Source organism: Copidosoma floridanum, unplaced genomic scaffold (genome assembly GCF_036245765.1).
Source record: "Copidosoma floridanum isolate Cflo_tuat_1 unplaced genomic scaffold, Cflo_Japanese_pri ptg000004l, whole genome shotgun sequence".
Lineage (NCBI taxonomy): Eukaryota > Metazoa > Arthropoda > Insecta > Hymenoptera > Encyrtidae > Copidosoma > Copidosoma floridanum.
The window spans coordinates 34,363,459-34,377,465 of record NW_028321881.1 but is presented as its reverse complement, the minus strand read 5'-3'; the positions used below and the strand labels follow the sequence as shown (position 1 = coordinate 34,377,465).

Sequence of the window (14,007 nt, the reverse complement as noted above, 5' to 3'; positions counted from 1 at the left end):
AGTCTATAATTTCAAATGCATGGTAAACATTTTTTTTTACATTTAAACAGTGATATACCTGCAAAATCTTTTTTTTTTGCTGATATGGCTTACTTACCTCTCTTTAATGTTATTTTTCTTTTATTTACAGATTCTTATCAATTGTGCCCAGATTCACATACTCGATGTTATATAACAGTGTACTTACAATAGTCGGGGTGCCAGAGGTTTTAATTTCGTTGTTATACGGAATTTGATGAAACCTGGTGCAAGGGGAAGGTCATTGCCCGTACAGTGACCCATTAAAAAAGTTAGAATGAGCAATGTCGGGAAGGTACTTTGTTATTGCAAAATAACTTTGATAACACATTTTTTTCAGTTTTCTTGGAATAACTCGAAAACGAAGCGTTTCAGCGAAAAATGTCAAACACAAAAGTTGTTCAACTGATGATTTTAAACATGCTAGAACAATAAGCATTAAAAAATCAAGGGAAAAAGTTATTTCCATTGTTGATATTTAAGTTATAGATAGGTATTGGTATTGTTATCCAAATGCACCTGGTCCGGTTTTTCAAAAACGTTATGGTGACATATTGCAAAATTGTTAAGTAAAAACTTTGGAACGCTGTAAATTCTGAATGAACAAATGGATCTTGATAAAACAAATTAGAATCGGTAGGTATTAATGGCATCTTTGAGTGTGCCAAATTTCAAAATTTTTCAACAAATATTTTTTTTGTTACTAACCAAGAACCATTTTCTGTGCTTCGTAATTTCGTAAATTTACAACATTGAGCTTTGCAACAAAATGCATTTGATTACTCTTAATTTTTAATGAATTTACTAAAAAAAACGTTTATTGTAGGATGTCTAGAAGCCTAGATACAATACTTTTACATTTTTGCTTGTACTACCTGATCCACTGAACGTAGGCAATTTCAACTTGTATATGTACTTTTCAAAAGTTCCAGCTACATGGCAAAAATAGCGCGACATTAATTGTTGCAGTATTTGTTGAAAAATCGTTTATTTTACTCAGTCTGTTTGTGTGGCTTGAGCGCGTGGGCGCTCTGCTGCGTCGATAAGGACGTGCGCCGCGCGCCGTACTGACATGCGGCCCGCGTAGCCGTCTCTTTCATTGTTAATTGCAAAATGAGTTACTCGACAACAAAGGCACGTACGATGATTGATTTTTTTTTAATTTGCGTGTTTTTTTCGATATTTACGATGCAGTTCTTAGTTTTACGCTAAAAGACATATAAGGGCCAAAAAAATAAGAAAAATCATCAAAACTCGCCATTTTCACGTTTTTAGTCACCACTGTACGATGTCTTGCTAAGGAGGCCCCATGGGAGTACTCCATAAATAGTAACAGACCCAACATTCATTACAGCTGCTTGTATCAACTCGAACACTGCGTAATAGCAGTGTAAGATACCGAACGCGCAGTCATCCTCGCTTACAAGTGCTGCTTTAAAATACGTGTAAGCTGTGTATGGTTCAACAAACAATACACGATTGAACGAGCTGCGTTTCACCCTATATAAATGGCTGTCGATTAAACACGTCAGTAATATTGCAGTTGTACCACCAACGGAGGCTGCAGTCAAACAACATTGCTTACGTGCATACTTTCAGTTAAGAGCATGGGAACTAGATGCAACAGATTATGGTTGAACACAAACAAAAAATGGTTTACTCTCAGTGATGACAACAGTTGCAACTATTCCTTGAAAAAATTTAAGCCTGATCTACTGCAATTGCTCAAAAGGCTGTCAAACAAAGTTATGCTCCTGTCGCAAATTAGGTATAACTTAATTGTTCCTCATTTTGTAAAAACTGTGAGGAAAAAAATTGTACAAATATATAGCACGTACCTGTCGATGTTCACGAGAGCGCTGAAATGACTGATGCGGAAAATGATATTTATCAAGAGTTAGCACATTGTACAGGAATCATCGAAAATATTCAATATACTCAGCACGAAGAGGTGAAACAATAGGATATTATCTATACATTGTTAAGTGATACTTTAGAAGACAATGTTAAAGAGGAAGTCGTCGAGCCTACGTCAAAAAAACCACGACTTCTGTAGTTGGTCAATTTTTCTTTTGTAGACAAACATTTGTAATATTACAAGAAATAAAATGAACAGCTGCAATGAATGTTGGGTCTGTTACTATTTATGAAGTACTCCCATGGGGCCTCCTTAGCAAGACATTATACAGTGGTGACTAAAAACGCGAAAACAGCAAGTTTTTATGATTTTTCCTATTTTTTTGGCCCTTACATGTTTTTTAGCGTAAAACTAAGAACTGCATCGTAAAGATCGAAAAAAAACAATCAAATTAAAAGAAAAATCTATCATCGTACGTGCCTTTGTTGTCGCGTAACTCATTTTGCAATTAACGATGAAAGCGATGGCTACGTGGGCCGCATGTCGGTACGGCGCACGTCCTTATCGACGCAGCAGAGCGCCCGCGCGCTCAAGCCGCACAAACAGACTGAGTGAAATAAACGATTTTTCAACAAATACTGCAACAATTGATGTCACACTATTTTTGCCGTGTAGCTGGAACTTTTGAAAAGTACATATCCAAGTTTGAATTGCCCACGTTCAGTAGATCGGGTAGTACAAGCAAAAATGTAAAAGTATTGTATCTCGGCTTCTAGACATCCTACAATTAACATTTTTTTTTGTAAATTCATTAAAAATTAAGAGTAATCAAATGCATTTAGTTGCAAAGCTTAATATTCTAAGTTTACGAAATTATGAAGCACAGAAAATGGTTTTTGGTTAATAACAAAAAAACTAATTGTTGAAAACTTTTGAAATTTGGCACACTTAAAGATGCCGTTACTACCTACCGATTCCAATTTGTTTCATCAAGATCCATTTGTTCAGTCAGAATTTACAGCGTTCCAAAGTTTTAACTTAACAATTTTGCAATATGTCACCATAACGTTTTTGAAAAACCGGACCAGGTGCATTTGGATAACAATACCAATACCTATCTATAACTTAAATATCAACAATGGAAATAACTTTTTCCCTTGATTTTTTAATGCTTATTGTTCTAGCATGTTTTATTACTTTTCTGCTGGTTTTCGGTCGGAAAAACAATTTTTTAGTTAATCAAAAAACAATATCCGTACGTAAAATCATCAGTTGAACAACTTTTGTGTTTGACATTTTTCGCTGAAACGCTTCGTTTTCGAGTTATTTCAAGAAAACTGAAAAAAAACGTGTTATCAAAGTTATTTTGCAATAACAAAGTACCTTCCCAACATCGCTCATTCTAACTTTTTTAATGGGTCACTGTACGGGCAATGACTTTCCCTTTCTACCAGGTTTTATCAAATTCCGTCCAACAACGGAATAACCCATTTTTTGAACCTCTGGTACCCCGACTACAAGGAAAATCGGTTTACTCTACTATTTATACTAGTAGCTATAATGGACGCACTTCACGTGCTTTAATTATCTTGTTATTGGATTTGATTGACATTTACAAGTGTTATTATATTTTTTTATTTAAATTTAATATATAACCAACAAAATATTTTTTTATCAGTCTCTATCATGTCAGAAGTAAGAAAAAATACTTTTCTTTTTATCTATTATTCGGATCCTTTCTTCAACTTAACAATTGTATCAATAATTTTTGAGTTTTAAATACCATAACAAATAGCTTTGGATTTAAGCTTCATAAAGTATACTATAGTATGTTAACTCTTAAAATGACGATGAAATTTAAGAGTGTAATAACGCAAGAGTGTAATGAATTAAAATAGTATTTAGGTCCAGAGAGCTGGAACAACGCAAACTGGTTTTTTATTTCAATCATTAATTTAATTTAACGGAATTAGTATTCAAAACAATTTTTTTAACTGACTGTATGATCTATTTGAATTTAAAAAATAATCAATTATTTAGTTATCTAACATTAGAAAATTTTAATTATTTTAAATATTAGATGCTTCAAATGATATTTTGTAAAATTTATTTTCAAATTGACCCTCTCTTTGTGAGTTTCATCCAATCAAATCTTTTAGAATATTATACAAAATTAAAAATGCTGTGATTTATTATAAGTATTTAATATTTCTCAAACATTGTTAAGGATTAAATTGATCCTATGCAATTCCACCGGTCTATATACTACAGTTTTTTTTACGGTGCATACTTTACCATTCCCTAACAATACGTAAGGTTTTTTTTTCTTTATCTCACAAATCTTTTTGACATCTTATAAAATAGTTTTCTTCTTTAGAATATGAAAAGTTATATTCAGAGATAATTCGTCTAATAAAAATCCAGTGAAAATTGGTAACTCACACGAATTTTTTTTAGTTGTCAATTGAAGTGTAAGAATGAGAAAGTGTAAACTTACTCAACAAAACACATTTAATGTGCTTCTACTTCAGCGCTAAAATTGTTGACAATACTGACTAATAGTTTTGGGCACTTGATCGATGTTACTGCCGCTGCACTGTCAGGATCGGTGACTTGGTATAAAGATACTCCCTCAAGAACAACGCTACCTGCAAACCCTATTGACTTTAACAATTGTAGTGTCCTGGATAAGTAAAAAAAAAATTATGTAAAACTAAAAGAAGTGTACGACAGTATCGATCGCAGAACTATTACACCATTTGGTTATAAATAAAAATTGGTCATTTGCACAAGAGCAGGTCACATACAGCTTTCTTGTGCTATCAATTAAAAACATTAATTTACGCAAAATATATTTACTTTTCAAAAAATTTTAGAGTTTGTTTAGTTTTTTACGGTAAATTTATCATAAATAGATGTGAACTAGTATTTCTATACAATAAATACCCTTACTAGAAACTGTGCCTATTTGGCAGAAAATCCTAAAAACCAAAAGAAAAATTAGTTTCTCAAGGATCTTTTTTTTTACTGTTAAAAGTTGTATTTAGACTTTAAAACTGTTTTGAGCCCTGTCTGTAGGCTTAAAAACAAAAATTTAATAAGGCAATAGCATCGCCTGCTCAGTTGCTGCCTCTCCTTTGCTTCTTTGTTCTTTTTCCCCAAACCACTACATATCAACGTCCCAGACGAAGACTATGCCCTGCTTCGAAGTCTGGACGAAAACTGTTCCTTTTTTTTGCCCCGTACAAAAACTATGCCATTTGGGGATTCTGGACAAAGATTTTGCCCTTTTGTCAACTCCCGATAAAAACTATGCCCTTTTCTCGTGTCCAGACTTAAAATATGCCCTTTTGGGATCTCGGATGAAGACTATGATTTTTTACGGAGTTAGGACCAAGTCTATGGCCTTTTGTCTAGTCTGGACGAAAACTGTACCCTTTTTTTTCTAGTCCAGACGAAAACTATACCATTTTCTCAGAGACTGGATAAAGATGTTGATCTTTTCTCTAGCCCAGATAAAGTGAAATTCAGTTAATCTCACCTACATTTGTGTTTGTAATTAGATATGTAGTCAAATATACATTAATATAATGGTTGTTGTCTACTGTTACTGTAATATACGCTTTACGAAATCTATAAAAGAAGCTCATTCTCTTTTTTTTCAAACACTTACTCAAATTCCAAATGCTGAAGCCACTAGACCCGCTCATAATAACGTTTACGTATTGTTTTTTTTTACAAAGACGTCCATAGATTCACGTGCATGTGAAACCCAATGTGAAGATAAAACTTATAACACGAACACTCTCACACAAGTATGGTGTAATCTTAAAATGTTTAATCGTTTTCAGGAGCTTCGTATGCATGAGCTTCTTTCAGTGTGCTAGTGGCTGTCAGCCGCCTAAATCATAAATCAGCAAATCTAGAGGGATTTTTGTTTTAAGGGAACTACAACACAACAGGGGTCAGTACACAATACTTTTATGTATATTAACTTAGTTTTTGTCCAGACGCAGGCAGTCTTTGCCCAGACTCGACAAAAAGGTATGGTCTTAGTCCAGGACCAAAAATGGGCGTAGTTTTCGGCTGGACTAGAAAAAAGGGCATAGTCTTCGTCTAGATTTAAGAAACGGGAATAGTCCTTACCCAGACTCGGAAAAAATTGTATAGTCTTCGTCTCGAACCGAAAAAGGCATAGTTTTCGTCTAGACTGAAAAAAAGGGCAGTATCTTCACCCGTCGTGGGCAGGGACGTTGAAAGGGCACAGTTTTCGTCCTGGGCCAATCACCACATAGTCTTTGTCCAGAGCGTTAATATATTGTATTATATTGTACTTACCTACTGAAGGTTTAGACACTCATTAAATATACTCATTTATTTATTACCATTCTACAAAATTGTATGGAATAGAGCATGATGGAGATATGGCTTGGCTTCGTTGACACCACTTGCAGTGGCCGCACATTCTTTCCTAATAAGGCTGCAGTCACATGGAGTGCAATAAAGCATGCAGGATAGAATCGTCCTCATAAGCTGCTGTATTAGGTCTATTGCGTTGCAGAATAGCCCTATGGCGCGGCGCAATAGACTTAACACAGTCGCTTATGAGGCCAGTTCTATCCTGCACGCTCTATGGTGCTCCATGAGACTGCAGCCTAACTCTTTCATTAAATGCTAAAAATGCCTTTCTTAATATTTTGTCCCAAAATTTGTGCAAGGTAACTACAAAATCTCGAAATAGTAAGTTTTCTACCCTTCACGGTAGTCTTATTTTTTTTTTTAATTTTCTGCTGCCGTTTACAAGATATTAGTAAATAAAACTTTTAAACACAAAGTATACATTGATACACTAATTTTAAAAACAATGGCAATTAATCTTAATTTAATATTAATATTTTCGTTATTTTCATAGTTTTCTAGCTCATATTAAAGCAGTTTAATGTACACCTATGAATCCTCAGTAAAAAGAAAAAAAATTCAAAGTACGTATACGGAATTCAATTTTTTATTTCTTGCGCATCCAAAAACACAAGAAAATTTATGTAAATGCAAAACGTAGACGGAAACTTACTAAAAATTACGCAAAAGTACCAAAAAATTTGATCAATACAAAAAAAGGTAAACTTTTTTACTCATACTTTTTTTCTATACTACTTATATGAATTTTGTAAAAAGAGTTTTGAAGTGCTTACAATAAGTTTTTATTTGAGCAATGATTGAGTCCAAAATGTCTACTCTGTTAAAAGATACAAGTGAATGAAGTTAAGGCTCTGAATTATTAAAAAACAATTCTGGTCAATTTTTGCAAAAATTGCTTTCAATCTTCTTATCTTTAATTGGCTATATCAGAGCTTCAATACAGAATTTTTGATTAGCTTTTAATGAAATTTTATGAGATCAACAAAGTTCTCGCTTGGACGTTGGTTAAACATTTTAAATCAAAATATTATGAACAACTAGGTTTATTAACAATAGTTAAGAACTTTTGCTTTGTTTCACAGTTTATTTCTTACTCTAAGTAAGGCTGACGGCTGTTTCGGCAGTTACGCCAATTTAAAAGATAAAAAATAAGTTGGAGTAAGAAATAAATTGTGAAACGAAGCAAAAGTTTTTAATTATTATTAATAAACCCAGTTATTAATAACATTTTGACGAAACTTTATATTTTTCATAAGTATTCGTTGCGTAAAAAGTTGTGGGTGATTAAAGTCTGAATAAAAAAAAAAAATGTATTGATCTTGATGATTTAAAAAGCAATTGAAAAGCACCCGTAACTTTTTATATGATCTTCATTTTAAACTTTATTGGAGCTTTAATTAAGGGGCTTGGAACAAGCTTTAATTTTAGTTCTGTTGGAGTCTAAAATAAGGATGTGATTTAAATTTATGGCAAATGTTGGCTAACACATCGCATAACTAAATCACACTTTTATAAATTTTTCTAAAATTGTTCAAACTCACCATAAATTTTTATTTTATAAAAATTTTTAACGATAGTGGATATTCGTTGACAGTCCCTATATAAAATAAAACTCTTGCCACAAATATTTTCTTGAATCTTGATCTTGACAATTTTAGAAGTAATTAAAAACCATCCGTAACTTTTGATACGATCATCATTTTGAAAAAATTATGTAAATGTTGCATAAATATTGATTGATGTTAAAAAAATATGTAGCATGTTAAGACACTGAGAGAAAAAAATGATAAAAATGATAGAGAAATTCCAGCAAACGTTACGATTGTGTACAGTTAATCGGATGCAAGCTGGCTAAAAAAAGAATATTTCATGTTTCATGGTAAAGATTACGGTTTCAACAGTGAAAATCACTTTAATGGAACAGTGAATCTTAAAAGGATCGATTCATAAATTTTACTCTCCTGCAAAAGAATTTTAACTGTTCTAACCATAATTTTTACTTTTCAAATCATAATTTCAATTGATTAAACAATAATTTTTACTCATAAAAATACTTACTTTTTTCTTTTTTAACAGCTCGCATTCAATTTACTGTGCAGAATGGTGGTTTTTGCTGGACTTTATCTTTAATTCTTATGGTCTTAGACTAAATCATGCTCGAACAGAAGTTTATTTTAGATAGTTTTTAAAAAAGCTCATTTATAAAAGCTTTCTTATAGAATTTATATAACTAGCATAGAAAAAAAAATGTGATCAAAAGTATTCACCTTTTTTGGTATGGATCAAATGTTTTCGTACTTTTGCACGGTATTCCCGGAAAAGCTACAGAAAAGTTGGTCTCCTTCTACTTTGTGCATGCTCACTAATTTTCTCGTGTTTCTGGATGCATAGAAAAGAAAAAACACTGTATCCCGTAAGTGTACCTTGAATTTTACTTAACTTAAAAATTGGGGACCCCTAAGCGTACATATTAAGTGGAACCTCTTATTTCTTAGTAAAACAGTAGATTAGGATGAAAAGGGTTAAATGAAATCGAAATACATGCAGATTAATGAGAAAAATTTTTTTTTAATATTTTGAAGTTTACGTACGCAAATCTGAAGTGAGTAGTAGTGCAGCTGTCAAGGCTCAATCTGTTCCTTAAACTTACCTTGTGCCGCTCCCGCACTGCTGGATAAATTGATGGTCCAACTAAGTACTGACTTTGTCACTTATTTATAGTTAGTTTTTATTGTTCTATTAAATATTGTTAGTTCGTAAATATTAAAATTACTTTTGAATATAGCTAAGTATTACTCAACGCTGATTTATGTTAACGGAGCCATTTCATTAAGGTGACTTGGCTATTTGGTGCCTTAACAAGCGAGGGGCGCTTTAAGGTTCTATGGATTATGAAATATATTTGTTGTTAATTGTGATAGTAATAATAGGTGTATAATAAGCTTGCGTATGTGCTCTGCATCCAATGATACACCCCCCTCCCCCATAATCGAATATCTGAAACAGATATTTGAAATCAAGAGTTTTATTGACCTAGGAAGTTATAAAATATTGACAAATAGCGTAATTAGCACTCATTATTTTAATCTGCACATGCGCAGAAGACAATAAATAACTTTTCTCTTATTTTCTATGAATATAAGTGGTTTACATATAATTTTCACAATTCCAAACAATTTCTTTTAAAAAAAGATACAAATAGAATTTTAATTTGTAAGGATTTGTCATTTACTTTTAGAGTTATATTCGTTTTAGTGATAAATTGCATAAGACTGCGTAATAAATTGAGGAGTTTTGAGTAGCGATTTTCTGAAAAAATAAAGTGGTTTACCCTAGTATTTTTTCATCATAAATAAATTAGGGTTGTTTACGATTCCAGTAAAAATTACTTAAGCCACTATAACATATAGAAAATCTTCATGATATTCATGACTCAAAGGAGGATCTCATAAATCATCATACTAAAAAAATAACTGCGTATACTTAGCATAGCACTCTCATTTCAATTGTCTGGAAATAGTATTTTGGGTATTAACATTTCTGTATGTATCTACTTATTTGTTTGTAGAGTCTCTTTGTTTACATTGTAGATTCAATTTAATTACCTGAAAGGTGAGCGTCCCCGTTTTTTTTTTTCATCCTTAGCATCACCATTCATTCCAACATAGTCATTTATGTCCTCCTCATTTGTGTTTTCAAAATTACGTGACCCCGAAATAGAGCCACGTCTGGGTGGCCTCAATGGTGGTCGACCTCTTGGTAACGGTGACTCGCACATTACTTCTTCCATATCTCCTCCATCGTCAGCATAGTTTCTTTGTGAGTCTAATAGGAAAAGATAATTATTAATTTATGACTTTATTAGATAGACATTGAAACATCTTATTGTGTCTTATAATATTAATCTTATCTTACTGTTATTACCGGTCATGCCCTTGATGTCACTCATACTAAACCCAGAGCGCATGATCTGTTCAATGTGGGCAGAAGGCTGAGCATGTTGCTCAGCTTGATCATGGTAGAGTCGATTCTGGTGCATCTTTATGTCCTGCCATCGTTGAGCTTTTTCATTTTCGGTAATAAATGTAGACTGGCATATGATAGGCAGTGAGAGCCGCAAAAATTCCCAATTTGCCTTTTCCATCGTCTCAAACGTATTGTGAGATATTTTAAGACAGGGAGGTGTATCGGAACCAGCTGGAATGCGAGCTACGTCGATGCGAGTGTCTGCCATATCATCAGTGTTTTCGAAAATTGGCTGGTCCTTCGTATACCAAAATGTTACTGGACGGTTCATATTACTACGAAATAGAAACAGTTCCAAGAATTTAATAATAGTGGTAGAAAATAGTCAACGCAAGAGTAAGACTTGTTGTAAAGTAATAATGTAATTGAGCTTTTGTAAGTAAATCTCAATAACAAAACCTTTTCTCATTAGGCTTAATTCGAGTAGTTAGCAATATTATCCAATGTTGTAATAATTATTCAGTATTTCGTCGGTCTTTCTATTGCGTTCACATTATAAAACGTTTATTATTGTTAAAAAGTATACACCAACAGCTGACAGAAAAACATAACCAGCGTTTAGTGGGTGTTTGGGTACTCAAGTAGATAGTTATACTTCTATGAAGTTGTATGACAAATTATAAATATACCTTCTATGAAACGATATTGTGTACAAAGGTGATGCAATCATTGGTAAAATGAATATACATACTTTAATTGGGTGGGGTTTAAATAAATATTTTAACATGTATTAAATAAACGATTATAAACAAAAATTTACGGTATGATACATCATAAACAATATGTAGGCTGGCCAGTACAAAACTGCACTTTCATTAAATCTTTCGATAATTTTAAAAGAACTTTCTACTGCCTACACTGACAGGGGTGCCACTTTATCTTTTTTATGGTATGGAGTAACGCTGGGAAACTTATTTCATTTGTACACGACAAGCTGGGAATAGTTACTTACATCTTTATAAATTGAGAGTACTCATTTATAATTTTACCTAAAGCATTTTTTTTTTTTTTTTTTTTTATAAAACTAAATCTTTTAAACCTTCAATTAGTTTATTATTTCTTTTTGCTGTATCAATTAAAATATTTCTCTGTTGAACTAGTTTTTAGAACTTGTCTTCATCGAAATCATTCATTTCACTAATTTTTTGTTAATGATTTAAATTAAAGTTAGTTATACGTCACATCAATATCGCCTTTTAAACTCAGAAATTTTAAGCTTATTTAAAATAAAATAAAGTATGGAATTTCATGAGATGTCCAACTTAAGATATGATGCAATTCATACCGTACGTACAAGAAACGACGCCCCTGTACACTGGTTACATCATAAACATCACGCTTATGTGTGTCCCACACGCTCAAGTCCTATTTCACACGTGTTCCTAGTCCATATTTAATACCCAAAATATATTTGTGTCCAACAAGTTAAGGAAAATCTGTCCCGTAGTACCACTTCCTTCAATAGCATTGTGTTACACGCCAGTAAATGTCTCTTCACAACGTTCATCACACATAGATTTTTTGACATGTATTATTTCAAAGTCAAACGTATACTCAAAACAGCATAATAAATATCCATCGAAAATCGCAGATCGTTTAACTGTTAACTTTTTTAACACGCTTTTTTATGTGTTTAATCTTAAACAATAGCAATCAAACATGTAAGCTTATGGAAGAATTACGAAAAATTGCATTTCTATGATCTGTAGAAATCTTCTAATTTTCGTTTCTATGAAAAATTACTTTTAGATAAACCAGTTCAATTTTCGAATAGATCCACAGGTTGCTTCCTTTTTGCTGTTCACAAGAAAGAAGGGGTGGAGTATGCGTAAAAGCGTGTATGTAAGTACATCCATATGAGAAAAAAAATTGCCAGCGTTGCTGCATGTATTTGCACTCTTCTCACCTCTCTAAATTTTTTTCCACTAACTATGTGATGAACGATCTTAAGCCAGAAAACCATTTTAATTACGAATGGAAAAATTGTGAGACAATTAACTGCAGTAATGATTAATTTTTGTATGTGAAGATTACAAAAAAGTCATTATCTTTATTTTTTTTAATTTTGAAAAAGTATTAAAAAATTCTATGAACAGTTAATTATTCATTGTGTAAGTATTTAATACATAATAATTAAATAAATATTAATTAATACATGAAAAAACTGCTCCAAAATAGATCACATAATAAACAGTTGATAAAAATTGACATTAAAGATAAGTTACAAACCACACCTTGACAAGAAGTAATCGAATTTTTTTAATCAGGACTGCCTTATATATATAGAATTGATGAAAAGGAAAAAAAAGTGAAATTCAAAATGTGTGGTTTGGTGGCGTGGCGTTGTGAGGGGGGGGCTCGAGGGGACTGGCATAGGTTAGTACGCAAGGGAGGTGGGGCGAAGGGGGAATAACATGAAAAATACACACACTTTTCGAAGCCAGAATTCTGAAATCGTTGATATATTCTCATGCATAACTCATCCATAGAAGTATACATCCAAGAAGAAGAACCTGCTTGTACTGGAAATCAGAACCCGGACCTTTTTTCTGGACAGTCTCATTTTTTTTTCTACTGCTCTTTTTAGATGGATCGACTAATTATTTTTGCATTATAAAAAAAAAGAATGAAGTGCACGTATATAGGCATACTGGTCCATGCAAAACAGTTGACTGTGCTGTAGCATGTTTGATCAGCTCCTCCCTCGCTGCTCCCTAGTTTCCCGTCACTAATGTCTTATGACGAACGTCCTTAAGGTTTCCCATGTGTTTGGTACTGTAAGAAACAAGGGACTCTGGTACCCTCTTGTCACGTAGTAGACACAGCAAGTTAACAGTTAATCAAAACTGTGAATTAACCTATCATATGTTACGTAAATGGTAAGAATAAGATACAAAAACTTTTTTTTTTAATCACAGAGAGTTCCACAATTTAAATAGTACGTTGTTCATGAAAGTAAGATAAATAATAATAATTAGAAAAAAAACTAACCAACATTTTTCAAATTTTTCTTTGTAACCACTAACATTACAAATTTATACAATTTTGATTAAGGAATAAAAACATTAGAAGTGAATAGTTATTTTTTAATTAATCGACTACATCGTTCTCTAGCAAACCAACAGTATTCTTAAAACCAGTGAGCATATGTTTTCTAGGTTGCTTGATAAAAATCTTATGTCAAAATTCAAAATGGTGGATCCAATAATGTAATAGAGAAAATTAAAAGTCTCTGAAAATAAGTATATTAGAGTTTTTAGGGTGCTTGTTACAATCTTTTCTAAAACAAGTTTAAGTTCAGAATGGCAGATCCTATAGGGCAGCTAAGAACACTGCTAATGTTTAAAATTGTATGAAAATATGTAAACAGCGGTTTTTGAGGTGCCTGTTACAAATCTGTTATCAAAATTCTGATATTGGAAATGGCTAATCTAGTATGGTGGCTGAAAAAATAAGAAATTTGTTGAAGCATGTTTGAAAATGAATTCGAAGAGATGGAACAAAGTGAGTAAGAAGATTGATTTTCTAATACTAACGCACAAAATGTAAAGTGGGAGCGAGAAAGCCGCGTACACACGCTACAGTCAGTTACCGTCTGTTTAACAAAGGGGCAAGACGTTCTTTTCGCTCTGAACACGATGTGGCCAGAGCACCCTAACTTAATACACCGATAAAGCTAGAAGCCA

The 14,007-nt window shown here is 32.6% G+C and overlaps 1 protein-coding gene across 1 annotated transcript in view; it reads right to left on the bottom strand.

Moving 5' to 3' along the window:
• RyR (Ryanodine receptor) overlaps positions 1-14,007 on the bottom strand; it is a 1,110,242-nt gene that overhangs the window by 594,693 nt on the left and 501,542 nt on the right. The window contains exons 20-21 of the mRNA XM_089598062.1: positions 10,220-10,596; positions 9,901-10,120 (exon numbers count right to left, since the gene is read on the bottom strand). Of these exons, the coding sequence (XP_089454188.1) occupies positions 9,901-10,120; positions 10,220-10,596 (597 nt within the window). The remainder of the gene's footprint in view (positions 1-9,900; positions 10,121-10,219; positions 10,597-14,007) is intronic.